Genomic DNA, 26,813 nt, shown 5'->3' on the forward strand with positions numbered 1-26,813 from the left:
AAATTCTGGAACTGTTTTGTTTCTGTGAGCCTTTTTAGTGCACTCTTCCAATAAATGGTACCTCATAGATTAAGCTCATGTTCAAGTGCAACGTGCTTACAGGAGATGTTTTATGTATTGTTTCTAGTGTAATTCAAAAGTATCTAGAATGGATGAGGGGGAAAAGTCACCTCTCCTGTTTGTTATCAGTGGCATGTAGGATGGAGCTGAATCACTTCAGAAGCATACAAAGAATGTGCATCTTGAGCAATGAGCAAACATCAGTCAGTGGTGCTGTGAGATTGGGAAAGATAATTTTATGGTTTGTTTAATATATCCTGTTTTGTAGTGTAAAAAGTACAGAGATCAGTTCACAGACCAGCAGAAGCTTATATATGAAGAAAAACTGGAAGCAAGTGAACTTTTCAAGGACAAGAAGGCTTTATATCCAGCCAGGTAATGACTGATTTTGCTGCTTTTAGTGTACCAGAAATTCAATATCCTTACATAGATTTGGGAAACTAAGCATGATTTTGCTTTTTATCTTAAGCAGGAAGGTGCATTTTCTTTGTTTGACAACATCCCTCTATCATTTGCCTCTACCACCCTGAAAATTAGAAATCAGAAATTTAGAAGCAAACTTCGATGTTGTTACAGCCACCAGTCCTGTGGTAGCAAGAACTTCTGTCCAGAATCCATGGTGGTTTGTTGTTCTTTCCCCTCATTCCCATCAGACTGTTTCCAGCCATAGTAAAGGTGGAGTGGGCTGGAAGGCTCTAAGTGACAATTGTCACTCACTCCCAGATGTGCTGTGCTCAAACTTAGCATGGTCACCACAGTGCCCTAAGGGGAAGACTGTGTAATTTAAGAGTTAGATACACTGGTGCACATCTTTTTTGCAAAGATACTTAAAAGAAATTTCTATTTCCATTTTATAATATTTTTTTCTTTCTTCTTTTTTTTTTTTTCTTTTAATAATGTGAAATCTCTCCAAGTAAGTTTTTTTGGCTTTGCAGATTATTGAGTTCTTTAAAACTGACAGATTCTTGTCGTTGCTGTCTATAGAGCCAGCATAATTCAAGAAAGTGCAGTAGCATCTAGTTTTATTTAAGGAATACACTTCTTTTGGTATGCAATAAAACTGACAAAAGAGAGACATGATATCCATGAAATAAGTTGGCTTGCACTTTTTAAGGGAATATGAGCTTATAAATTGTATTTTTTCTTGAAAACAACTGTCTTGTCCATCTCAAGAGAGTTTTCCCTTAGAAGCTGTAGTTTGAGCTGAGCAGGAACAAATAGAATGAGAAGCAAGGTTCAGCAGAGGGAGGAACAGGAATCTGCCAGAGTTTATGAGAACAGTTCCATGCATGGACAAGCTCTGCTTGTTGTTTGTGTGTTTCTTTGGTTTTTTTGTGTCATTTTTTGTAGAGACATTTCCTGTTTTCCTGTAATGGGCTCAGTGTACATATCTCTTTTTTTCCCTTCAGTAGATCACTTGCTTAATGGCTATATATGCTAGCCTGTGGTTAGTTCCTTATTTGCTTTGGGATGTCTTTTTATGCTGCTGGGAAAAGAGAAAGATGGTGCCTTTGGACTTTCCTATGAGCAAGCAGGTCTTTTTAGGTTTTAGTCAGTGTGCATCTGCTCAGCATAGAGCTCCTTGGGAAGGAAGGAATTCTATTTATATCCCTGGTTTGGTACTTTTTACACCAAGGCTGAACAATGAAATAACATACAGCAAAATATTTACACATACACACACATACACACACATATATATATGTCATTTTTATCCAAGACATTCTTTTTTAGCTATAACTTGTCATTGTTTGAGCAGGGATGAAGTCCACAGGGAATCTACTGTTTTGATGACTATGGTTTCATAATGCTAATTAATAAAAACCAAAAATCCCCAAAGCTCCAATATGGTGGAAAGTTAGAATGCTTTCCCTACCCTGCATTCATTTAGAAGCATTTCCATCTATTTTTTTTTTCTGGTATTCAGAGCTGATTAGCTCCTACTGTTGTTTTTCTGTTTTGGTTTTTTTTTTAATTGGCCTAAGGGTAGAGAAAATTACTGTATAAAGTTTCTGATTAATTAGTATGATAATGGTTCATAGGATGTGGCTAATTTTCTGTTTGTAGTATAGTTATTTAAGAAGTGAGAGGGACTTGTGTTAAAATTACAGTACCCTTCCTCTTCTTTCCCATCTTTTTGTGTGCCAGAGATGCAATTGCAAAGGCAGTGCTGTTCCACATAATGTATTGGTTTCTCTCGGGCTCCAGTCTTGGCAAAGCTTGGCATTAATGCTTTGCCTGTATTTAAATCACCGTTTTTAAAGTGACTTCCAAACAAAGCAAGCAGAATTCATCAATCCTTGGCCTGTAGTCAAGCCCTTATTTTAACACCCTGAGGTGTATAAGGATTTGGGAATTTGCAAGTGCAGCAGATCTTGACAAGGAGCTGCTACATATTTCACTAACAGCAGATCTTGGAGGCAAGTTCATGTCTGTCACTGAAGTCCTGCCTGGCAGTATCAATTGTGTGTCAGTCCTACTGAGGTTTTATTTTCTGTTTTCACAGAGACTCTTACTGGGTGATTTCACATCACAGTTGACCACACATGCAAGGATGTTCATGTGTCTGATATCCAAAGCAATTTGGCTCATTTAATTGGAAAATGCTTCCAGAGCAAGGAAAAGCCCCATCCTATTCTGTCTTTGATGATAACTTTCTCTTCATTCACCATAATTGAAAATGATATCTGGTGCACCTCGTCAGGAAGCCTGTGATGGTGTCAGGTTTGCTCCATCCCTGAGGTTCATGTTTGACTCGTGTTTCCTTTGCTGTTCTTTTGGGCAGTGTTGGGCAGCCATTCCAAGGGGCTTACCTGGAGATCAGCGAGAACCCCAAGTACAAAAAACTCAAAGATGCCGTGGATGAAAAGATCATTATTGCAGAAGTTGTGAATAAGATCAATAGAGCCAACGGGAAGGTAATCACATGGATTTGATTTATCCAGAAGGGTAGATCATTTTTGTTATAAATACATTGAAAGTGAGACTTGTAATAGTCTGAGGATTTTTAAGGGCAAGACTGGAAATGTTGGTTTTCTGTAACTTAATGATTTTAAACACCTCTTTAAAATTTACGTAAAGATTACTAAAATCTTGTTTGTAGTTTCCAGTGACTTTTCCAAAAAAAAAAAGATATCTCATCAGCTGGTAACTGACTGTATTGTGCCACCACTAAATGTAGTCTCTGTACTCAGCTAAGATCTTCTATTTGCCAATTAAAGAAAATAAACATTTAGAGAATATCTTATTCAAGTATTTAGAAAACTTAACTTTTCAAAGTCCATGCTGTCAGTCAAACTTCTGATTACTACATTTTATTATCTTTTAAAATTATGAGAGGCATCCTCTGCCAGCTTTGCCTGTCTTCCAAAGCTGTTTGGAATGAAGAGGCAAGTTTCTTGCCTCATTTGAATAAAGTTGTTAAATATGGTGGGTACCTTTTTGTTCTGCTAACATAGAATATATTTTACATTTAAATTATACTTATTAAAACAGGAAGTATTATTCTGCCTTAATAAACTTAATTGCTTTCACTGTATCTGTCTAAATATTAGAAGTAGTAGATCTCAACCTCTCAGATGTAGATGTCATTTATACATTTGCAGGAGTGAAATTAGGTTGCCAGTTGTTGATTCCAAGTTAATTTTCTGGTTTAGAAGAAACTAATTAAATGATGACAGTATCTTTCCTGTACTTGCATAGGCTACAGCTCTCAAGATTAAAAAAAAACAAACAAACAAAAAAAAAAACTATGGTTCTATGTGCTTAAGGCAGCTACTTCTTAATTCTAATAAAGATTTTATTCTTTAGAAGTTTACAGGAGAAAAATGTGTATGTGGATTAAGTTCTCATTTCTCTTTCTTAGTATTTTCTAAGACAAATTTGAGCACACATTTCATGCTTTAAAAATATTTGTCTTTTGAAAATATGAATGCTTATCCTCCTAAAGGGTAATTCCAATAGATGAAGGGAGGAGAATATAACTCTGAGAAGTACTTATGTGATTTGTGTTGCTCTGCATCATCGTTTTGGTGAATAATGATCAATATAGACTTAGTGTGTGATGATTTTCGTGGAGATTTAAAGAGCATGAGAAATGAGGTTATCCTGATTTGTGTAGTTTCAGTGTTTCACTTTCTGAATTTTACAGTAAGCCAGTAATTAAAGGAACTGTTTATACCTAAGCATATGTGCCAAAATGAGCTAAGCTTCTCAGTCTATAATTAGACACATAAATAAATTTGACCTGATTTTAACTGATCTGCAGCTTTTACTGAACATCAAATGTTCACATTTGCTAATGTGGGCCAAGATTTTTAACTCTGTGAACTCCTTGGAGTCCTAGTAGGTGCTCCATGAAAACCAGCTCTCTCCTCATGTAGACAATGATCTGCATTTTTGCATTTTCACAGGCTGCATCCAGGATTTTCTTATTAACCAAAAACAATGTTCTTCTTGCGGATCAAAAATCTGGGACTATCAAGTCAGAGGTTCCACTGGGAGATGTTACCAAAGTGTCCATGAGCTCCCAAAATGATGGATTCTTTGCAGTGCACCTCAAGGAGGTTGGTTACCACTCCATCACACAATCATATGACTTCTATGTGCAGTGATGTAAACCTGTTTGTTAATTATCTTGTAGCATTAAACCACAGGGGTTAGCTTGTAGCCTTAGAAATTTATTGAACTTTGCCATAGCTGAAAAAAACTTTGATTTAAAGCTACCGAAGCCGAATGAGAACAGTTTATTACATTATGAACAATCATTTAGCTGTGAAAATCAGACTTCATGTTTCACTGCAGTTTCTTCAGGAGCAGAGTTTTCCACTTGCAGTATGGTTCAGGTACCTTGAGCCAGTGTTTTCCTTACATGTACTGGTAGAATAGTTCTCTCTTCTTTATAGGATGCCAAGAAGTCCACGTTGAGGCCCAGTTAATTTGTTACTCAGTTCTAAAGAACTTAGCTCAGTGCTGTATTTGCCTCACTGCACTGTAACCATTGCTCTGCTAAAATCATTAAGCTGGCATCTGTATTCTAGCCTAAATGAATTTGAAGACTGTTACATACAGTGTCTTTTCATACTCACTGCCATCATGCTAATCCTGGTGTTGGTATTTTGCTTTTGTTCCTTTCTGGAAGTGAAATTGGATTGGGAGCTTGCTGTGGTATATCCAGACAAGGGATACAGAAACACTACAGTTTCCTAGGAAATGAAGATGTCCCTCCTTTAGGGCCAGAAGGGATTTTTTTTTTGCCTTTCTCACCGGATTTGTAGATTACTTGGGCGCAAATAGTATTTTGATCCTATACACTGCCCTATTTAACTTACGAGACAAAAGATTGTTTCCTTAAACTGGGAAGAGAAGACTCCTTGTAAACCCTGCTGCCTGGCTGCCATTTAATCATACTCAAGGTTTTGGTAGTCCTAACTGCTTTCCTTCCTGTTCCAGGGTTCAGAAGCTGCCAGTAAAGGAGATTTCCTGCTCAGCAGCGATCACCTTATTGAAATGGCCACTAAACTTTACCGCACTACGCTCAGCCAAACCAAACAGAAGCTCAACATTGAGATATCTGATGAGTATGTTTCTTGTTTGCTTAAGAGTGCATTTGCTTCAATGCAGCATGCTAAAAAGTCAAGTATCTAGTGCCAGAATAACAAAACGCTGTTGTGTAGCTAATACTTCTTTTCTCTTGACAGAAGATTTGTAAAGAGGGATCCAGTTTTCAGTGTGTGCTCATTTATAGTATTCATTTTGGCTTTTATGTCCCTGAAAGTCATTACAGAAAATGTGCTTTTGTTAAAGTAGTTTCAAATAGAGCTGTGAGGCAGAATTGCTGCTGTAGAAATAATCAAGAGTTACTACATTTGAGAGAACAATTTTGCATGTGACTGAAAAGTTCACAGATTACCATAAGATATTTATAGATTAGAGTGGATACTAGGTGCCAAGTTCTTCTGGAAACAACCCAAGAAGAATACAAAGCCCCTCCCCAGTCCAGTGTAGGTTTATGAAGCTCTGCCTTCTCTCTTGTGAAGGTGTAACAGCCTATTGTTGTTCGGGGTTTTTTGGTTGTTCAAAAGCTTTGTTTGATGAAAGGTTTGCATCTCAAAATAGTACTTCTTTCTGCTTGGTTCAATTTCATATTTTGGCCATAAATAAGGACTGCCTTTGTTGTGTTTTTAGCTATGGCATAAAGGTGTTTGTGTGTGAACTCCTAAAGTTTGCTGAGTAAGAGTCTCCCACTTAGTCCACCATTGTCATGTGCCACATTTATTCTGTGAAGTGGCTACTCTTTTCAGTAATGCTGATTTGGTGGGTTTATTTACTTTGAGTAAAGAAGAAAATTTGGAACCCTTTAACAATGGTGAAGTAAATTTCCTGTAGGCAAAAACTGAACCTTTTTATCTGGCTGCACCATAGTGCATGTGTTCTATGTCATGGTAGTGAGCACAGTTTGTATCTGTTCACATTTGAGGACTTATTAAAAGACTAATTTTGCTCTTTCCTTGAAAATAAAATCTGCCATTTTCCTTTGTTCTGTTACCAGATGTCATTTAATTTGCTCAGGAGTGTGTGGTTATTTTAGTCTCTAAAAGAGAGTGGCTATTCCCAGTAAGTTTCTAGTTTAAGGGAGGCTACAAAGGAATAAACTACTAAGGCAAAGTTTAAGCATGCATTGCACTAGTCAGGATTGCCTGCTTGCCTTAGGTCTGGAAAACAGCCTGCTTTCAGGGAGCCTTGCTTTTTGGGATGTGGTTTTTGTTTCTTCTCTCTCAGATTAAAACCATTCATGTGTGTATTGCCGTTGAGTTTATCCAGACTAAATCACTTCAAACTGTTCGCAGACCCATCACTGTTGATGGTGAAGCAGGAGTCTTCTCCCTGCTGGAGTTTAGACACAAGCACAGCTAGGGATTGAGGAGAAAACGTGGCCTTATTTTGGCTGCTCTGCTTTTTGGGAAGAGAGAGCAAGCTCTGAGTGGCAGGGCTGTGCAGCAGGGAAGCAGCACCGAAGGGCAGCTCGGCACAGCAGAGGCCACTTCCTCCCCTGAGCTCTGCCGTCAGCTTGATTTGTGGTTTCCGGCTGCAGAGCAAATTCTTTGAAGTTTTTGGCCTCTGCTGGAGGACTTTTTTAAGGATGCTAAAAGGGAAAATCGGCTGTGTTACAAAGGACTTTTTAGGTCAGCAAGCACTGCATGAGAGCCAAGAGGCAGCACTGCTTTGCTTATTGCTTTTAATCTCGCTGTCCAGATCCGTGAGAGGGTTGAGGCTCCGCAGGAGCTTGTTGGGTTTTTTGTGGTGGTGTTTCTTTTTTTTTTTAAAACGCAATTCTCCACGTTCAGTGAAATTTCCCTTCCAGTAAAAAGTGAAGAGTCAAATCCAGATTAATTTACCCCGAACTGTAGAAAATGTCTAAATTTGGAGAGTGCTGGGCAGGAAGTGAATTTTCTCAGATGCCGAGCAGGGGGCTATAAAGGCTGACTAAGGATTAGACATATGAGAGCTGCTAAAATACCAGATGTACTAAATTAAGCATAAATCAGGAGAATTCCCAATTCTACAGAAGTACTGAGCTTCCATGAAAACACAGAAGTCCCTTTGGCTGACAGTGAAGTAGTTGGAAATAGTCTTTGCTGCATTTCTGGTACATGAGAAATTCTGTTTCAAACTGCTTTTTTTCCTAAAGGAACAGCAAACCAACTTGTAAAATGTCTACAGTTGTAGGCAAAAAGCAATCATTAAGAGGTACAACCTGAAGGAAATTCCAGCCATACCATAACCTATGTTTTTTTTTATTTATCCCCCAAGTCTTTGTTATTAATACAGAGCTGAATCTTTTGGAGTGATGCTTGGAACCAACAGGAAAAGACTTCTGCTCTTCATGTGTCTTTTCTTTTTTTTTTTTTTTTTTTCCTCTCCACACTTAACTAAAATTTTTACTGTTCCCTCTCTTAGGTTCCTGGTCCAGTTCAAACAAGACAAAGTGTGTGTGAAGTTCATACAAGGCAGCCAGAAAAACGGCAACATCCCAACCTGCAAGCGAAAAAACAATCGGCTTCTCGAAGTGGCTGTCCCTTAACTGCAGCTGGTGACTCTCCCTTTCATGGACTTGTTTCTTTGTAATAGTGCAATTTTAGTGGTTTGGTTTTGCTATTTTTATCCCTTTCTGGAGCTGTTGATGGCTAATAGCTTTAGAAACCCTTGGCAAAACATTTGATCGATCGACTTTGAAATCTTTTTATTCATGCCAGAGTTCTAACCCTCAAAACCACAGATTTTTATCCAGTGAGGCATTTTTACCAGCTGGCACATATCTGTCATACAACCAATCATTCTCTTTGTTTAGCAGCCGTATTTTAGTGCAGCATATCATAAACCCACATATTAATGATAACTTACTCGTATTCCTTAGTCTAGAGATCTGCTTAACAGGAATTATACATGGCCTTGATGCTGGGTGGCCATTTGTGCAGGGTGTCCTTTTATCCCAGACTGTCCAGGTGTCTGACAGGCTCCTCATGTCCTGCCCCTGTGCAGACCAGCAGAGCAGGGGCTGATGAAACAACTCCTGGAGCTCACACTAGGACCTGTGTAACTCAACCTTCCCGTCAGCACAGCACAGAGACATCTAATTCTGCAAAATAGAAGGAATAGATGATTGCACAAGCAGCTACATGCATAATTTTATAGTAAAACATGCAGAAATTTCGAAACAGCGTTTTTAATTAGGTCAGATGTTTTTAATGACTTTATAAAGTAGAGATCAGCAGAATTAAAGAAGCTTTTTCTTTTTTTCACAAGAGCTATAAAGTTCAAGGCATATCTTCTGTTCTGCTATTCTTCTTTTAAATTATGAATTATGATTAGAGCCTGAAAAATGCAATAGTATTCAAAACACAAGTAAATGCTAGTTATTTAAACAGTTAGTTATCAAGTGAAAGGTTTGAGCCTTTCTTTTAAATATTGGCATGTACAATGTGCAATAAAGCATACGTGACATTTTGTGAGATTATTTATAATACACTTTTGTGTGGAAGAGAGAGGATTGGTGCAGACTGCATAGACAATGTAGGGGTTAAAATAGATCTGTGTTGTTAATTTGCAGTTTTTAGAGTGTACACTACAGTTGTCAATTTGGGAAGAATACTTAGAATTAAAAAAAAGAAAAAAATCCTTAATTTGGGGGTCTGTATATAAATTGGTATTATGGTAATAAAACTGTTCTAATTCTGTGCTGTTTGGTACTCTTATGTTATAACCATATTTTTGTACTCCGAACTATTTTATATAACTCGTGTGCCTGATGTAAATGCGTGCGCAGAAAATACAATCGAGGGCCGCATTATGAACCTTCAGTGTAACTGATTGCACTTAATCTTTTATAAGCCAGAAGCATTAGCTGGAATCCTTGGGAGGAGAGATGGAGAGATGCTTTTCCAGAGGGAAGGAGCTGCTCACGTGAAGGGTTTGTGGGATGTGACTGTGTGATTTGTCGACGCGAGGACAGCGGAGGAAGCGCGTTGTATTTTTTTTTTTGCAGTCTGATCTAGGACAGATTAAGACCCTGGCTATCTGATGTGCAGTGCTGGAAGTCCAAGCATAAATAAAAGAAAGAGAAAGAAAAGTTCAGAGTCTCCTTCCTCTCCTGATGGTGATGTGACGTAGCGCTCACGGCTGTGAAGGCTCCTCTGGGTAGTTCAATGTTAAAACAGTGTTTACTGCAATGGGTGTTCAAGTGCTAATGGTTATCAGCCTGAAAAATACAATTGGTTTGGGTTAAACCACGCTCTGCTTTGGGATTAAATGGTTTTTCGATGATTTGGATACAAAGCAATTGTTTTAACAGGCTGCTTCAGTGTTGCTGTTAAAAGTCCATACATGTGACCTTGAAAGGTGGGAGTAATCAAAAGACATATTTCCCAAACTGACAAAAAGCTGCCTCTTCCTTGTAAAACACTTCTTCTAATAAATGAGTCAGGTTAATAGTTTGATAAAATTTAAATAATTTTACATGTATTGTAATTATAGATGTGTGAGAAGAAAATTTTAGAATCTATTTGTGATGCAAAATAATGGTACTTGAAAGGAATGATTCCATTGCTTTAAGAAGACATCACAAAATAATGACAATGTGGCCTTTAAAACTCCTAAATCCTGTATTAGAATTTCTGCTTGAGAGTTTGTGAAAATGTTCACTTTCTTGGAAGCCTTGCGGTAAGAACCATACAGAGAAAATGTTGAAAATTAGTAAAAAAGTAAGGAAAACAAACATTTGAAATCTGATGTAATTCTGTAGTTGCTTGCAGGTAAGGAATGGCAGAGTTTGGATTAAGAACATCTGGATATTTGGCCCATGAAACTAGAGTATTACAGGATAATATTAGGATATTTGTCCCATCCCAGGCAGCTCTAGTACACATTCTTTCAATTTTTTTGACCCTTGCAGCAAGTTATAATAGCCATACCTCCAAAAGACTGGAAGAGGGACAAACTCCTCACCTTGGTTTCTCTTGTTTCCTTTCTTTTTCTCGACTTCTACAATTTCTACCTTGCACACTAGCTGGTACTTTGTGACAATTATCTTTTGACTCTTGAATAGTTCTCAATGTATACAGAGCAAGTTTTGCTGAACATGAATTATTAGATATTACTAGGAGAGCCATGGTATCTTGATGTTTGGATTTAAGTATCTTGGATGTTGAAAATAAAAATGCAAGGTCACCTAACCACTTGGCTTTTTTTTTTTCTTCTCTTTTATCACTGTTTGTCGAACAGAGTTGTAAAGAGAAGAGAACTCCTCCTATGGTGCTAACCTTACTTTTGCATCCTTTTACTTTGTAAATGCTATTCTTTCATCTCAAAGCTGGGCAAGAATCATTAAGAAAAAATTTTGATGCATGATGCTTTCTAGAACCAAATAAAATTCTGTTCCTAGACCTATATTTTCTCTATATCTGTATCTTTCTTACTGCAAAAAAAGCAGGTGAGTGGTTTTTAGATTAATTATACACAACACTGGTGTGTGACTTGAAGAAAGAAGAAATTTTTATTTTGCATGTGATTCCTTGAGAGGCATCCTCAGTGATGCACAGTAAAATTTTTCGGTCCTTTCCTCATCATAATTTTTGCTGAAAATTCTACAAACTCAACTTTACTAACATTAGGTTTTAGACCAATTGCCTGAGAACAGAATTATAGCCAGTTAAACCTGATTTTTAAAAATGGCTTTGTGCCCCAAACCTATCATATTCCACGTTACCTCTTGTGATCTGTTTCTTTCCTTTTGTGCTTAACAATTCTATCCTGATATATTTTTTTATATTTTTGTTCACCGTACAAATTATGGAAGAAGAGAAACTAAAATGTAAAATGAGGAAAAGCATGTTCAGTTTCAATTCATGTTTCTGTTCTTTGCCAAAATGAAAGCCTTTTTCTGTACATTTCTGGGAGGAAAAAAATAAGACTGAATTCAAAATTTTTATATGAAATGAGAAAATTTTCCCCAGTCTATGTAAATGTCACTGTTAATTCTTAATCTTTTAAATCCTTAATCTTGAAGAACATCATATTTTCCATATTCTATAGGAAATGGTTGTGTTTATTTTTAAAGGGTTGCTCTGTAGTGTGATGGTGATGGGAGATGCACACACCTGTGCTGCTTTGGGCATTAGAACTTCCCAACAAACACGTTTCAAAGACCTAACTGGAGGGGACTCTGGGGATGCTGACAAGTTGCACCAATATAGAGCAGTGTGAATTTGATATATTATATATGAGGGAATCTGTAGTATGACCAACAAAAGAGTTCTGACTCTCCTCCTGTCTAACTTCCCTCCTAATTGTAGTGATCTTTAGCTTACACAAACATAGGACTATAAATAGGAGGAACAATTGTTTGCCAAGTTTTGTGAAACCCCTCAAAGTGATCAGAATTTTCTGGATACTGCTTTTAGTCAAGTGGTTTAAAGTACGTGCTTGGTATGTCACTGTCCCACGACCTCCTAGTTGAAATGTAGCTAAAGGTTGTTGTCATGTAGTGTGATCTTGCAGCCATCCCAGCACAGGATTTGGGGATTTGCACTGCAGACCTGTCTGTCTGCAGCTGTGTGACCTGCTCTGGAGTTTCAGGAGACTTGATTGAGGCAGTGGCATCCTCCTCCAAGAGAGCACCATTCCCGTGTCAGTCCCACTTAACAGTGAGACTTTCCATGTCCTGGCTCACTGGAGTGTTTCCTCCTGGACTTGAAGGAAAAGGGGGGTTTAGTGCATGGAAAAAAGAGGTAATTGGCAGAGCAGAACTTGCTGCTGCTGAAATATTGAGCAGTGGGTGTGAGCAGTGGCTGCTTTGAGCACAGGCACTGCCCAGAACTGCCACGTTCTGTCTCACAGGGTGGCTCTGCCCACAGCACTCTCAGCAGTGCCCCATCTCTCCCTTTCCCTGCCCTTCTGAAGCACAGCAGAGAGAGGATTGTGGTGAATTTACAGTTGCTGTTAGTAATGGTTGTGGAAATGTGTGTTTATGTAAGTTGGGGCGGATTTGCATTGGGCAGTCTTGAAAAATTAGCTGGAATGCAGAGGAAAAATATACTCCTATGAATTTGTTGGTTTTAAGTAAATACATCGCTATTTTATGTCTGGCTGTGTTTCTCTACAGTAAACTAGTGCTATTTAAAGAATTGAGTTTCTGTTATTAACTTAATCTAATTATCAGCTAGAATCCATTCTGCTCCTGTTCTCTTCAACCAGTGGATGAATTGAGTATTCAGACTTTAACTCTGAATAAGAGCTAAGACAGTCTGAGACCATGGAGTTAACTTTGATTATAAACAATTGATGAAATTGAGTTCTAAAACTATCAAGAAACAGATTGGCTCTCTCCTTCATTCTAAACTTTTAAACAATTGACATCTATGTGAATTGACTAGGCAACATTATGAAGTATGAGGCACAAAAGGCTTTATATGTGAATGAAAACTCAGAGAATCTGAATCTCTTTTCTAAATAATTCAACTTTTTCAAGGCTGCTTCCTGCACCTAGCCCAAGGTAGGGATCTCTTTGCTGTGCCACATTTTACTGTTTATAGTCTCCAATTATAAAAAAAACCCCAAACAACCAAACTCCAAACAACTAAATATTCTTATGGGCAGGGAATCTTCTTCCCTGGAAACATGGCAAGGTACTGAGGATCTTCAGGAAATCCTTCTGTGGGAGCCTGGGACTTCACTGCCCACTTTCACCTCTATCCTCTGATACATCAAATACCTTTAGGCTGATCTCTGAAAGGGGACATGGTGGGTTTTGCCACAATAAGTGGGGATTTTTACTGGCCTGGCAATGTCCCTTCTGCACATTATGAATTCTTTCCCCACTAGTATCTTGATAGTGGGTGGTCTTAGAGATGCCGGATGATGTTTCCTGCTCTGGCTCACATCACGTTCTGATTTCCTCTTGCCCTGTTCCCTCCTGACTCTGACGTTCCCTGCAGTGATAAAGGGAGGCAAATATCTCCAGGATACAGCAACAATGTATTCTTTTATGTTATTCCATTACCTACCCCTGCATCTTGGCACCTTGGTTGCAGCTGAGCATAGAGGAAATGTTTTATTTCCTTGCTGACCAAGAGCTGTTTTTAATGAAAGATGCTTTGTACCTGTTTGAGTTGCCTTGTTAGCTGTGTGGCATCGCCAGTGTTTCCCAAAACTCTTGACAAAGAGCAAACCTGAAACACGAAATGTTGCTGCTGCTCTGTGCTCTGTCTCTTCCTGTTGGAGATCTTGAAGTGATGTTATGATGAGTCTCTGCTGGTTTGATTCACCACACGAAGCCTTCAAGGTCGCTGTGTGTGCTTCTTGCAGTCAAAAAAATGAATCCATCACAATATCAAATAGGCAGTTTCAAACTGTGATGCCAAAAGGAGGGAGCTCATTTTTAACTGCTGCAAAGGAGCATTAAATAGCTGTGAATACACTCGGGTATCTCTTGCCACTATGCTGTGTAGCTATGGGAAGGGATCTTGGCATACGTTTCAACATGAAGACTCACACTGGAGGTGTTCAAAGCAATTCTGTCTGATTGAATCCCCCATAAGCTATTGATTGTTATTAAAAATGAAAAGTAAAGTCCAAAAGTTGTGACTGAGCTTGTAGTGGAAGATCCTAAATTTTCATTGTGTCACAAACTTCTTAATATCGTATAGAGATTGTGGCCTTGTGATGGCAGGTTCCTGAGTTTTCATAAACTGTTCTGGGGATGATGTAAAAAAATAATTCAGCTATTTCCGATAAAGAAAATATCAATATTATATTTAACAATAGAAACAATATTACTGTTGCTAAACAAACAGTAAACCTATAGCAACATAAGTGGAGGAATGTTTCCAGCTCATAGTCAGCCCGTTACTGGCACAGAGATGTTCTCCTTGACCCTTTATTTGAGCATTATTTAGAAACTGTTGTGTTGATGTGACCTGCTGTCCTGCATGTGATTGGCTCCAAGGAGGTGGGGTTTGATCCTACCTGGGTGGTTTTCTTCCTGCTGGTGAGGAGGCAGGATTTCTCAAAGTAAAACCAACAAACCAGCTAGAGAACAAAGTGGAAAAGGAAAATAGGAACTGTGAGCCATTCGTGCTTGAAGTTTCAGTCCCACAGAATCATGGACCAGTCTGAGTTGGAAGGGCCATTAAAGATCTCTAGTCCAATCCCCACTTTGATGAGCAGGACTTGAACTACATGAGATTGCTCAGAGCCCTCCTTCAGGTTTTTCTGTACAAAGAGGGCAAGAAAAACCTTTTAAAAGACAGGAGAGCATCATTTCCAGCTTTTGGTTACTCTGCTAGTCCTGATCCATGCTGTTATTTGGAGGCTTCCCTTGCCCTTGTGGCTTTCTCCTTGTGTTTTGCACTCCCAGATATTCCCTTCCCTCTCACTGTGCCCCACAGCCCCCTTTTGCTCGAGACGTCTCCCTGTCTCCAGGGTCTTGGTCGTACTTGCACCGAATTTTCTAGACTCTGATGTAAGGAGGGGCATGAAATTCTCCCAGAAAGGAAAGCAAATCCAAACCAGGGTATGGGTAAGAGTCACCTGGAAAAGGTGCACGAGCTGCCAGGCATCAGGAGCTTTCAGAGACTGCTGAACTGCAGCCACCAGGGTTTAGCTGCTTTGGCTCTTCAGTCTGGAAGACCTGGGCTCCAAAACACGAGTATTGGGACAGCAACCATCCTACTGCTGCCTCACAGGGAGCTGGTGAGGTCTGGCAGGCAGCTTTTGGAGTGTGTCGCTGCTCAGCTCAATGCCAACACACTTGAATCAGTGGGAAATGTGTTTGGTGGCAGCGCAGCCCTGAGGAAATGCTGTCCCTGCAGTTCCTGGGAAACTGCTTTTGGTGTCCTCAACTGGAGTGCGTGAACACACATGCTTCAAAGAAATGAAAATGTGCAGGGAATGGGGGCATCTTCCACCTGGAACATCCACTGGATGCAACTTCTCACCATCTGAGGGATGTTGTCACATTGTTCCTTGAAGATTGTGCTTTGGCTCTTGTGGAAACCATACTTCAAGTCGAGTTTCTTTGTTCTTCTTTTCCTGGATTGTTGCACTTGCAATATGGCATAAAGGTCGCTGTGGCTTTAAGGATGCATCTTTTTTCCTTGTGAAGAAAAGGTAACTTTACATTTTTTTTAATTTCCTTGTGAGTGAACTGACTACTAATGGATTTGCAAACCATTCTCAGTCTTGGAAAAAAAAAAAGAAACAAAATGGATCCTAGCAACTAGAAATAAGACCTGTATTTATAGCTATTTCTTTCCTATGAATGGCTGGAAAAGTAAGACTGAGGTTTCACATTTCAGCATGAGTGGAACCTCCACGTTCCCTGTCACTGCAGCACCAAGGTCTGGTCCTTCCTGGACCCTGAAAGGGCTGAGAAGTCACCCTGTGGCAGGAGCTCCCTGGGGAATGCAGGTCCCTGTGCAGCCCCATAGGGTGGGATGGGGAGAGGACATGGGACCTGTGACTCTGGCTTGAGGCACAGCCATGCACTGGGATAGCAGCTGGGCTTTCTGCAGCCATGGCAGGTGTCAGGGACTTGATAAGCTCTCCTAGAAGACACTGTGTGTCAAAATCCCAGATTTTCTAACTCAAGACATCCTTGAGTTTTTCCAGCCGTTCTTTGGACACATGGAAAGGCGAGGAAGCAGTGGATACAGATCCTGCTGCAATGTCACCCTCTCTGTTCCCTGGCGCTGACTTTGTTACAAACCAGACCCGGGCTTGTACAGCACTGGGCTGGGGAGTGCTGGGAGCAGCACAGCACATGGGCTAATGAGCCCAGCACTTGGCAGCCACACAGGGAAGCCAGACGTGCAAGGCAGCAGGCGGCGTGAATGCAGCCTACTGTGTCATTGCACCACATCCGTGTGGGTCATTCAGGGAAATTAGGGATGAACACGAAATTAATGACTGTGTGAAACCTTCCCCCTCCCAGATGATGACAAAATTCTCATCAGCTTTCTGGGGGCCAGAACCTCTCCCTGTTCTCATGTAGGTTTTCTGTGCAGACACCAAGCAGTTCATTACAGGGCTTCCAGCTGGGATCATAATGTCATTTCCTCTGCTATTTGCCTGGATTCCTTTTTCATATGTTCCCAGTCCCTCTTCAGGCTTGCTGAAGAGCTGCTTTGCTAATTTACAACTTACCTGGCAGATAGCTGTGGTGGGAAGGTTGCTCTGGGTTTCCGAGGAAATCCTTGCGCGAATCACAGAGCTGGTGCGCACGGCTGGCACGGAGCAAAGCACGCGCCTGCTTTTGGCTCCCTGGATGCAATATCCAGCGTGCAAGCTTTGGCACGAGTCCTCAGGCTGGCCCGCCTCCAGGCCAAGGATCACATCCCCTGTCCCTCGGGAATGTGACGTTTAGACCGCTGCAGCTCAGCCATGCGGGGAATGTGCCACCAGCAGTGCCTGGCTGTGCCCTTCGCCAAAGCAGGCGGTGCCCGCTCTCCCCACGTGCTCGTGGCAAACACAAGCCATGATGCACTGCCAGGGCTCCAAACTTGGCTTCTCCAGCCCTCTTTCTAAGCAGTCTGACAATGGTGTGAAGATGGAAGGAAGGAGAAGGAATTTGGAGAGGCAGCGCAGTGCTGGCACGCTTTGAAAGCTGACTCCTTCGCTCCAGATGTTCTAAATCACATGTGGAGAAGTGTTTGTGGTCAGATGCTGCTTGAAACTGATTGTTGATAGTCTCCTGAGACAGCCTGTGACAAATTGAATAATAAAAATGCTGAAAATAGCATAGTTATTCCCTGGAAAAGCAAAGTTCCCACAATCCAATGAGCTGGGAAAGTTGTTGAACTTTCTTTGGACACAATGTGCTCTTTTTCTGTGTGTATGTTCTTCAGCCTTCCGTGGGTCTCCGGGCTTTTTCCTTATGACCCTTCCTCTTCTTACGAGCTCCAGGCAGCCACGCTTCCAGCCTCCCCAGCAGCAGCTGAGCTGATCCCCAGCCTTCAGCATGAAGAGCAATCTCCTGCACTCCATGAACCTCGGAGTTTGCTCCTGGTACAGTGTGTCGTTGCAGGTTTGTCTTTCCAGGACATTTTTTCTTAATCTGCTGTGAAATCTGGCTCACAGGACACCTACTGCTGAAATGTTCACCACAACAGCCCATCCTGGCCAGCAGCAGTCCTCTCCTGGCCATGCCTGCCCCATGCCATGGCTGATTCCTTTGCCATTAGTCCCCTTGTGGCATCGCAAGGCACAATCCTGACCTTCCATCCTTGCACGAGCAACCAGGGACAGCCACCATGCCAGGCTTTGGTGCTCTGGGCATTCTTGCTGCAGCAGGAGGCTTGAGATCAGTGGTGAGGGCAGGTCCCTCCTGAGAACATCATAGTTTAATTCATGGAAGTGGGGTTTTTGGTGGTGAGAGGAGGTTTGCTACAGGCTGCTTGTGCTGCAGTAGTGAATTCCATTTCTGGTGGCAGAGGTGATAAAAGCCATGGGTAATGACAAGATGTGGAAATGTTTAGAGTGCCCAGAGTGAGACTGTGTGTGCTTTGCTAGAGCCAACAACAGTCCTTATCATCTGATGGATGCTAAATACATACAAGTGACCCGAGTCTGTCTACTGCTGGAAAAACGTCACCATTACAAAAACTACCCTTCTGTATGCTGATTGCTCTATTTCTCTGGTACTGGAATTAGCTATAGATCCTGTCCTGTTCTGGCATGAATTGCAGATCTGCAGGCACTTATAGTTAAAATTTTCATGCCAGTAGATTTAGGAGAAGTTCTTGCAAATATGGGTTCACCTAAGTAATGCATTGTGATGATCTATTTGTGGCTGATGATCTTGGCCACAGCTCAACATAGTGATTTGTTTTATCTGACCACTCATTCTGGGGACTGGCAATGTTTGAACTTCCAGCAGAGTTCCTAACTGAGGCCATCAGTGTTTTAACACATGAACTCGCTTAAAGTCCTGACCCTATTTGCCAAAGTCTTCTCTTTTCTACCAGTGGAATATTCCACTCACCCACCAACCTGCTCACCCAGACCTCTGCTGCTCCCCTGCTGATGCCCATTTTTGTGTCCTCCCTGACTGCCATGGGGCTGTGGAGCTTTGTAAACGAAGCATCTGCAGTACTTCCCCCAAATTCCTCCCCCCCTAAAAAAATCTGAGGCATGCAGAAAATTCAGGGGTAGAGTAAAACCAAAGAAATGGAGTGGCATGCAATGAAAAACACAAGTGTTTTAGGAGTATTATAGCCAAAATATGAAAGGCTCCAGCTTCATAATGAAATTAAGTTTGTGCTGAGCTGTTGGTCTGAAGTTTAGGTTCTGCATGATGTGTTGAGAATAGCATTTGCAAAAGATTTAATCTGCTGACAGACTGGTGCTCTGTCCCAAAACCACCAGCACAGTTCTCTCCATGACTGTCTCCCACCAGCACTGCCTGAAATAGTCTAACAAAAGACAGAAAACTGGCTGTGATTTTTTTGCCATGAAGATGAAATGCAGAAGATGATGGCTGCAGGAATGGCTGCAGTCTCCACTGCAGTTTTCTCCTAGATTGTTACCTGCCCTGAGTAATGTCTTGCACTCGTATCTTCACAGTTAACCATGCTGCTGAGTCAGAAACTCCTGTGTGCTCAGCTCAAGAAGTCCCTAGGTGACCTTGCTGCTTACCCAGGCTGGCTGAGCCCTGCATCCCCCTGTGCCACCACTGCTGCCCATCATTCCCCATCCTCCCTTCCTGGGCTTAAGAGCTCTGTCCCTGACTGGTCTGGCCCACCCCGGGTGCTTCCTTCACCAGCAGTAGTTTTCTTCCATATGGACATAGTGGTTTGTGAATCTGTTGTTTGTTGGGACTCACTTTTGACATTTCTCCCCCTATTTACCTGAATGTCTGTGTGTTTATTTGAAGACTGGTGTGTGTTCATGTGAAGCTTGCTAGTAGGTGCAACCCTCCCTTGGGTCCTTCTTCCAGCAGTTCCCTGGCTCCATCACTAGTAAATAAATAGAGCTCTCGATATTGGAAAAGATAATTGGCTGTGTAATGCACAGAAAGCAAAATTGCTTTCCTCAAGATTTATTCATCAATTACAGCTTGCCCTGGATGGTGCAGCTTGAACCATTTTGTGGATGGGGAGAAATATGTTGAATAGAAGGGAAGCTGTTGCTGTAATAAATGACTGGGTGCATATGTGCATGGTGGTTTAGCTCTTCCATAATTGGTATCCTATTAACATGCTAATGAACATGCAAACAAGAAGCCAAGGATTATCATTATTTTTGAGACAATAATGTGTATTTTGGGGTTTTTTTGCTTGTAATTAATGAGAATGTTGTCTGGTCTGTTGGTGTCCCTGGGGCTGGCTGTTGCTCTGGCAGGAGGAGGTAGCAGCCCCTGTGCTGCACAAATCCTGCCTCTCCTCTTGGCAAGCTCCAGTTTGTCTGCACCCACCAAATCCTGCCATGTACCTGTGGAGGAGCTCCAACATCTGACCAGCCTTCAGGCTGGGCATGCCAAGGTCTGAGGTAGCACTAAAGCCAAGCCAGCTGCAGTGAATGCTCCATATGGATTTTTAATGAAGGTTTTAAAGGAAATGGCATGTTTCTCTAGAAAATGTAATGACATGACAGTGCTGTGCAGAGTATTCTGATGAAACAATGCTGCCAGTTACAATTTCAGTGGGCTGCTACAGCACATGGAGAATCAGCAAAGTGACCATATGGAGGAGGAATGGTCAGGGATTTCTGAAGGGCTTGTCCAGAGGTGCTCAGTTCCCTCAGCTACTATTTACTTTAAAATAGTTCCGTGGGACTTGAGAACTCTCAGCATGTGGTGAGATCCAGCTCCTCTGTAAATACATTCCTGGGAGGGTACAAGGTGATCTGTGACCCTGTCACTGGCCAGGTGGCTCTGCTGACACTGTGGCCATTGACCTTGTCACGTTGTTGGTGTTCAATGGGTCTGCTAAGAGGCATTTGATTAGTTTCCTTTTGTTTTTTTTTCTTTTTCCCCTCAAGAATCACTTGTATTGTAAACCACACAGAGCTGTGCTGCTCAGAAATGCTTCTCTGATTCTCAGTAATGCATGAGGCAAATATTCCTGTGGTGTCTCACTCTCTGCTCTTTGTGAGGACAGACTGCACAGCCCAAGAGAAGGTTCCCTCCTGTGACCAAGGTGCCTCTCATTTATGAAGTGAGATCTTCTGAGGAAGAGATGATCAATAAAAAAAAGTGACACCTGTACACAGGATCTGTCCCAATAGGGCTCCTGTGACATTTAGGTGCTACCTGAATATAATGAACATCTGCCAGCTGAGAGGAAGAAATAACACCATGAATGCCTTTCAGGGAATCTGCTGGTTGCTGCTGTGGCTGATAATAATGTGAGAGGAATGAAGGAGCACAGACAGCCCACCCACCCTTGTGTGGCTCTTTAACTTCAAAGAGAAACACCTAACAGCCACACTCAGGTCCCTATGTCATGCTGCCTCCTGTAAGAGCAGTAATATCTAAAATGTAATTAGCAGATGGAGGCACTGCTTGCTGTCCCACTTTTTAGTGGGTCTAGAAAATACAGTTATTTATCACCCATTCAGTCAAACTCATGGAGAAGTCTGTGTCTCTCTGAAACAAAGAATAGCTGTCACATTGTAGCACAAAAACCTTTGTTTGTGAGATCATGGAGTAATTCATATGGGAGGGCAGGCTGGAGAGCTCCATCCCAACGTGCTGCTCAAGGCAGGGCCAGCTCTGAGATGAGAGCAGGGGTTTTGCCCCCTTGGAAACCTCCAAGGACTGAGATGCCCCAGCTGAGGGCAGCCTGTGCCTGTGTTACAGCCTGTGGGCTGAGTGCTGCCTTGGCTCCTGAAAAAGACTGTTAATTGCAGTTAGGAAATTTGGATCCCTTAGTCAGAACGTGGAAAAGAAGCTCCACCCATCTGTGTTTGTAGTCTATTTCCTTTCATTCAATTATGAGATAAAATGAATTGATCTGGAAGCAGTTTTGGAGAGGAAAATTAATTTGTTTTTCCAGACCATCAAATATTGTTGAATTTATTATTGCTTGAACACAGAGTCATGATCTGGCCAGAGGACGAGTGGCCAGGGATATTTTGAACTATAATGTAAAATGAAATCTCTTTGGCCTGAGGTAAGCCCCGTGGCCTGTGCACTGTAACACAGGGAGAATAACACTTACCACTTGGTGCAAGAGCAAGGATTAATGTTTGCTAGGTGCTGTGAAAATGAAAATATTATTCACAGAAAGCTTCTTGTTTGCTAGGAAAGTTATGTGAGCAAAGACCCCCTGGATCCTGTTCTTTGGTGAGAACCTCTTGTTAGCTTTTTTATTATTGTGCTTAATATAACAAAAAGGCCCAAGACAGGAAAATGTTTGCCCCCATTCTCCCTCCATGTTCTGGCAGACAACTAAGTGTAGAGACCTGTAGAGATGCTGAAAAGAGAGGATGAGGAGATACTCAGCTGAGAAAGGGTTGGCACAAATCCATGGAGACTTTGGTGCACCAAGGTCTAGAAAAGAGCCAGGAGGATTCCAGGTCGCTGGAGAAAAGGCTGCCAGCACTGAAGGCTGCAATTATGGAAAGGTTAATGTATTCAGGGCTGAGTTGGCTCAATTGCCTCTTGGGAACTTTGCCTCTGCTGCGAGGCTGGGTCACACAGGTACAGCTCCTGCCCAACCTGCTGCTGCTGCACGGGGGAATTGGAGAGGAGAGCAGGAATTGGGAGCCTGGATTGGGAGCAGGTCACTGGAGTCTGGACTGGGGAGCAGGTCACTGGAGTCTGGACTGGGGAGCAGGTCACTGGAGTCTGGATTGGGGAGCCCTGGGAGAGCCAGCCCCGAGTTAGGGCAGGAATATGTGAGGTGTTTGATTACCTGGCAGTGTTTTCCCACGATTCATGAATGTACTTATCTCCCAAGTCTGGCAATGTGTAGACTTTTAAGTAGCTGAGCCCTGAAGCTTATCAGACACATCAGCCATGGCCTAAAATCTTGAAAGCAAATTTTGCTTAGCTGAAAAAGGAGCTTTAATGTCAGCGTGCAGTGAATTACCCCCTCCTTTCATTTGCCTGAAATAAAGGCTGTGTTTCAGGCAAAGTGATGCAGAATATGGACAAAAGAGCAGTGGAAGGAGAGCTGTACTAAAGGTCTGGAAGGCGTCTTTGAAATTTATAATGCTCTTCTAAGATTAAATGTAGTAAAATTGCCTCAAGATGATCTCAAGAAACCACTAAACACTCTATTTTGCTGAATGTCCTTTAAAGAGTCGCTCTAACTGATTTCAAGACACATATCTAAAAATCTGAAAGATCTTCCAGTGAGCCTGTGGGTGACACAGGGCATCATGACAGCCAGGAATGGCTGTGGATGGGGTAATGCTCACACCACAGTGCAATGAGCCAACACAGCCAGGTGCTGGCACAGCACACAGCTGCCTCACACAGGCCCTGAAAATTTACCTCCTAATCCTTGGAGAAGGGTTAAATAGCACATAGTTACTCGTGTAGATTGCTTGGTGGTCAGGTCCCCCACGGAAAGTTATTGATTTGGTGCTGGTATGACACAGGACTTTTCCTTTTCAGATTGCACTGCACCACAGTGGTGCTGTTCCACAGCCTGGGGTGGACAGAGTTACAATGCAGGATGAGTCTGGAGGGACTGATCAGCACATTGGTGACCCATTGTGGCTGTTTGTGCCTCCAACACTTGCTCTAAATCCAAGGGCTGTCCCATAAACACAGGGCACTGTGCTTCGTGGCCAGGATAGTGGGGCTCATCTGCCAGCAAGCCGGGAAGGGGCACTTCCATCCACTGTGCACCCCTCAGGAAGGTTAAAGAGGTTAAAGGTTAAAAATTTCTGCCCTCCTGGGGAGGAAATTAGCTTAGGGAAGCAGCAGGCTTAGCACATGCAGAGGCCTCTGGAGAGGAGGGGTGCTGGCAGAGCCCTGAGCCTCTGCCTCATCCTGCTCAAAGCCTCTGCTGCTGCCCTCCTTCAGAACTGATATCCCACCGGCACAAATTAGATAAGAATTGGCTCAGGGTCTTTAATTGCGATTTTTATTTTTAATTTGCATAATTAGACGTGTAATGGACTATTTTCCACAGCCTGGGGACGGCTCTGAGGTCGTTAGTGCTGGCCCTGGGAGATCACCATCTGTCTGCAGAGGGCCAGGGCTGCGGGCAGCCTGACGAGCCTCCTGTGGCTCCTTCAAACCTCTCCCCACTTGAACCCCAGCTGCTTTCCCAAGCCACCCAAGGGGCTACAGCCTCACAAAGCATTAGTCATCCCTCCCTGCTCCTGTCCTCAACAGATGCAACCGTTTAGGAGAATGTGGTGCTGAGGGGAGATTAATAGGGTCTGGGTTTTAGAACGACTCCCCATTGTGTTAGCTTTGTCTTTAAGGAAAGAAGATTAAGACAGAGCAAAAGGAGAGGCAATACAGCAGCACCAGGTTTGTGCTTCCCAGGTTGTGGAGAGGTACCTGGGGGCAAGCAAGGGCTGGAGGGAGGCAATAGATGGAGATGGGCAGGTACTTGGATGTGATGGGGCATGGATTGGGATGAGACTGACAGGGTGGGTTTATGGTGAGTAGAAAAAGAAGAATTGAGCCTTGCTGAAAATTTCACTACCCTGAAGTCCACCTCCTTGCTTCCTACATCCTTATGATTTCTCTCCTTCCTTCCCATCCCCTTCCTGATCCTTCCCAAGCCCTGGATGGCCACAAGACACCCTTTGTATCTCATTACTCTGTCTACTTTGGATTTTGCTGCTGCAGGTTTTATTTTGCAGCTGTGAGAAGAACAAAATAAATCTTCCTTCTGGGGGTGGCAAAACTCCCTGAAGCCTGCACGCTGAAAAGCCTCGGGCTGGCTCTGCTGCCACATCTCGTTCTACTTAAACTGCTGGTTTTAATAGACCCAAAATGTTTTCTTTGGGAAAGGCGTTTCCACCTCCTCCAGCAGAGCCATGTGCTCTGGTTTGTTACTGTCAGACATGGCCTGGCCACAGGCTGTGCTGTGCCAGCTCACGAGGCACCATCACCATCCAACCACCCAACTGGACATTTCCTCTTAGACTTCAGTTCCAGTGGAAGCTGGAGATTGTTTAGAGTGGGTTGAAATGTCTCATGAAAGCACATTTCAGATGATAGCTCCTACCTTTAATTAACCCTTTAAAGCAGGACTTTCCCATAAGGACCCACAAAAGATTTTGGGGGTTGCATTAAGAGTAATTGGTAATTTTCCACACTGAAGCTGGTCAGTAGGAGTTAGTAAAATGGTTCTCTTTTATACCTCTATCACTTCTCTCTTTCAGGTTCTCCACGGCCAGTGGCATTTCTCAGCAAGTGTCTTTTGGCAGACATTTCAAATATTGCTGAGAATAAATATCTGAAAAATATTCCATGTGAGGTGTGGATCTCAAAGGCAAATCAAAACTTTTGGCTGGGTAATACTGTCCAGCTGCCTGCAAAAATCCTAGCGTGATTTTGGGCTGTGAGTATCACTGTGAGCTTGAAATAGTGGCACACAAAAAATGCAACATTTTCTCTGCAGCAGTGATTTGCAGGACCACTGATTCTCCCCTCCCATCTGCTCAAGATGGAGATGGGCATCTCAATAGAGTTTGGTGGTGAGCAAGGCTGAGGAGAAGCCAAGAGCCCTGTGAGAGCAGCTCTCCTCCCATAGTCCCTGTGCATGCAGCAGCAGAGGCTGGGGAGGAGCGGATTGGGGTGGCTGTGCCAGAGTTTTATGGAGCAGTTTGATGGAGCAGGCACCACGATGGGCTGTGCTGCTGCACCTCACCACCCTGCCCTGGCAATTCTGCACGGCTGTCGTGTCTCCAAACCCAGCCTGCTGTTTTGGGATGTGACCACCTCCTGGGAGCACACGCTCTTGCCGGTGCCCGAAGTGCAATCAGCTCCACGCACAGGCACCCCTGGGCCTCAGAACAACCGACAAGCTGCAGAAATGCTTTTTCACGACAGTCTTTATTGCACCAAAGTGCTCTTCCAGAGTCTTCAGGGAGGGCTGTCTCCTTCAGATGTCCCCATTCAGCCAGCGGTTCTTGGCTATCTGCCCGGCGCCAGGCCGGGAGGATGGGGTGTACTGCAGCAGCTGGGTGATGAGGGCTTGGCAGGGCTCCGGCAGCGGGGGCAGCCCCTCTGGGTACGTCACCCCCTTCTTCTGCAGCTGGGGCATGCTCTGGACGTTGGTGTCATCAAAGGGAACGTTGCCGACCACCATCATGTAGAGCATCACCCCCAAGCTCCATATGTCGTATTTCTTGGCGTCGTAGGGGATGCCCATGAGCACCTCCGGGGAAGCGAAGGCGGCCGTCCCACAGAAGGTGGTGCTCAGGTCCGGGTACCCTTTGAGCTCCTTGCTGAAGCCGAAGTCGCTGATCTTGGCGCGGCGGCCGTCGGCCGAGAGCAGCACGTTCTCGCACTTGAGGTCCCGGTGCACCAGGTTGCGGTCGTGCAGGTAGCGCACGGCCCTCACCACCTGCACGAAGATGTCGCGGGCGTTGGGGGAGCAGGGCAGCTTCCCCAGGCTCTCCAGCATCTGCAGCAGGGTGGTGTCCATGGCCTCCATCACGATGTAGAGCTTCTTGTTGCAGACCTCGATCAGCTCGAAGACGCGCACGATGTTGGGGTGCTGGATCCTGCGCACGATGGAGAGCTCCCGAGGCAGAAACTTGAACACGACGGCTCGGGACGCTCGCTGCCGGTCCACCACCTTCACAGCCAGGGGCCCCTTGTGCTTGTTGGAGGTGGCTGCTTTCACCTTGGAGAAGCTGCCCTCCCCTATGGTCTGACCCAGCTTGTAGCCCAGCTCATTGAGTACCCTCTCTCCTCCGTCAGACTTTGGCATGCTCTGTGTTCCCGGTGGGCTTAATGGGAGCTGGTGTTCCGCTCCGGCATTGGGAAGCTGTATTGTCTGGTGCATGGTGGCTGCTCACCTTCACTTATGGCAACCCCAGCTTGCATGCTTCCATGCCCCACCTGGGCATTGTGATGGGTGGAATGTTGTGTGTGACACAACATCTGACCTTTGGGAGGTGACATGGGAGGTCTCCTTGGTTCCCTCTGCTCATGGGTGTCCCTGGCATGCCTGCGCACACACAGGGGACAGCTCTGCTGGGGTTGGGTATTTTAGAGATTTTACCGTTTCAGACTCTTCACTTGAGTTCTCAGCATAGGGCTGTGTGGATTGAAGTTC

General features: G+C 43.3%; 2 protein-coding genes across 6 annotated transcripts in view; one reads left to right on the forward strand and one right to left on the reverse strand.

Moving 5' to 3' along the window:
• The window catches only part of MYO1B (myosin IB), a 106,463-nt gene extending 96,775 nt beyond the window's left edge, over window positions 1-9,688 (forward strand). For all 5 annotated transcript variants that reach the window (XM_088167795.1, XM_014880925.2, XM_088167796.1 and 2 more), the window contains 5 exons: window positions 329-435; window positions 2,846-2,978; window positions 4,473-4,625; window positions 5,512-5,639; window positions 8,020-9,688. In XM_088167795.1, the coding sequence (XP_088023921.1) occupies window positions 329-435; window positions 2,846-2,978; window positions 4,473-4,625; window positions 5,512-5,639; window positions 8,020-8,143 (645 nt within the window). In that variant the 3' untranslated portion in view covers window positions 8,144-9,688. The remainder of the gene's footprint in view (window positions 1-328; window positions 436-2,845; window positions 2,979-4,472; window positions 4,626-5,511; window positions 5,640-8,019) is intronic.
• A 15,943-nt stretch (window positions 9,689-25,631) lies between these two features.
• Window positions 25,632-26,540, reverse strand: TSSK6 (testis specific serine kinase 6). The gene has a single exon (XM_014880903.2). It carries the CDS (start codon window positions 26,538-26,540, stop codon window positions 25,632-25,634), a length of 909 nt encoding a protein of 302 aa, XP_014736389.1.
• Window positions 26,541-26,813: the final 273 nt, after the last annotated feature.

This window comes from Sturnus vulgaris, chromosome 7, assembly GCF_052056855.1.
Source record: "Sturnus vulgaris isolate bStuVul1 chromosome 7, bStuVul1.hap1, whole genome shotgun sequence".
NCBI classification, from domain to species: Eukaryota; Metazoa; Chordata; class Aves; order Passeriformes; family Sturnidae; genus Sturnus; species Sturnus vulgaris.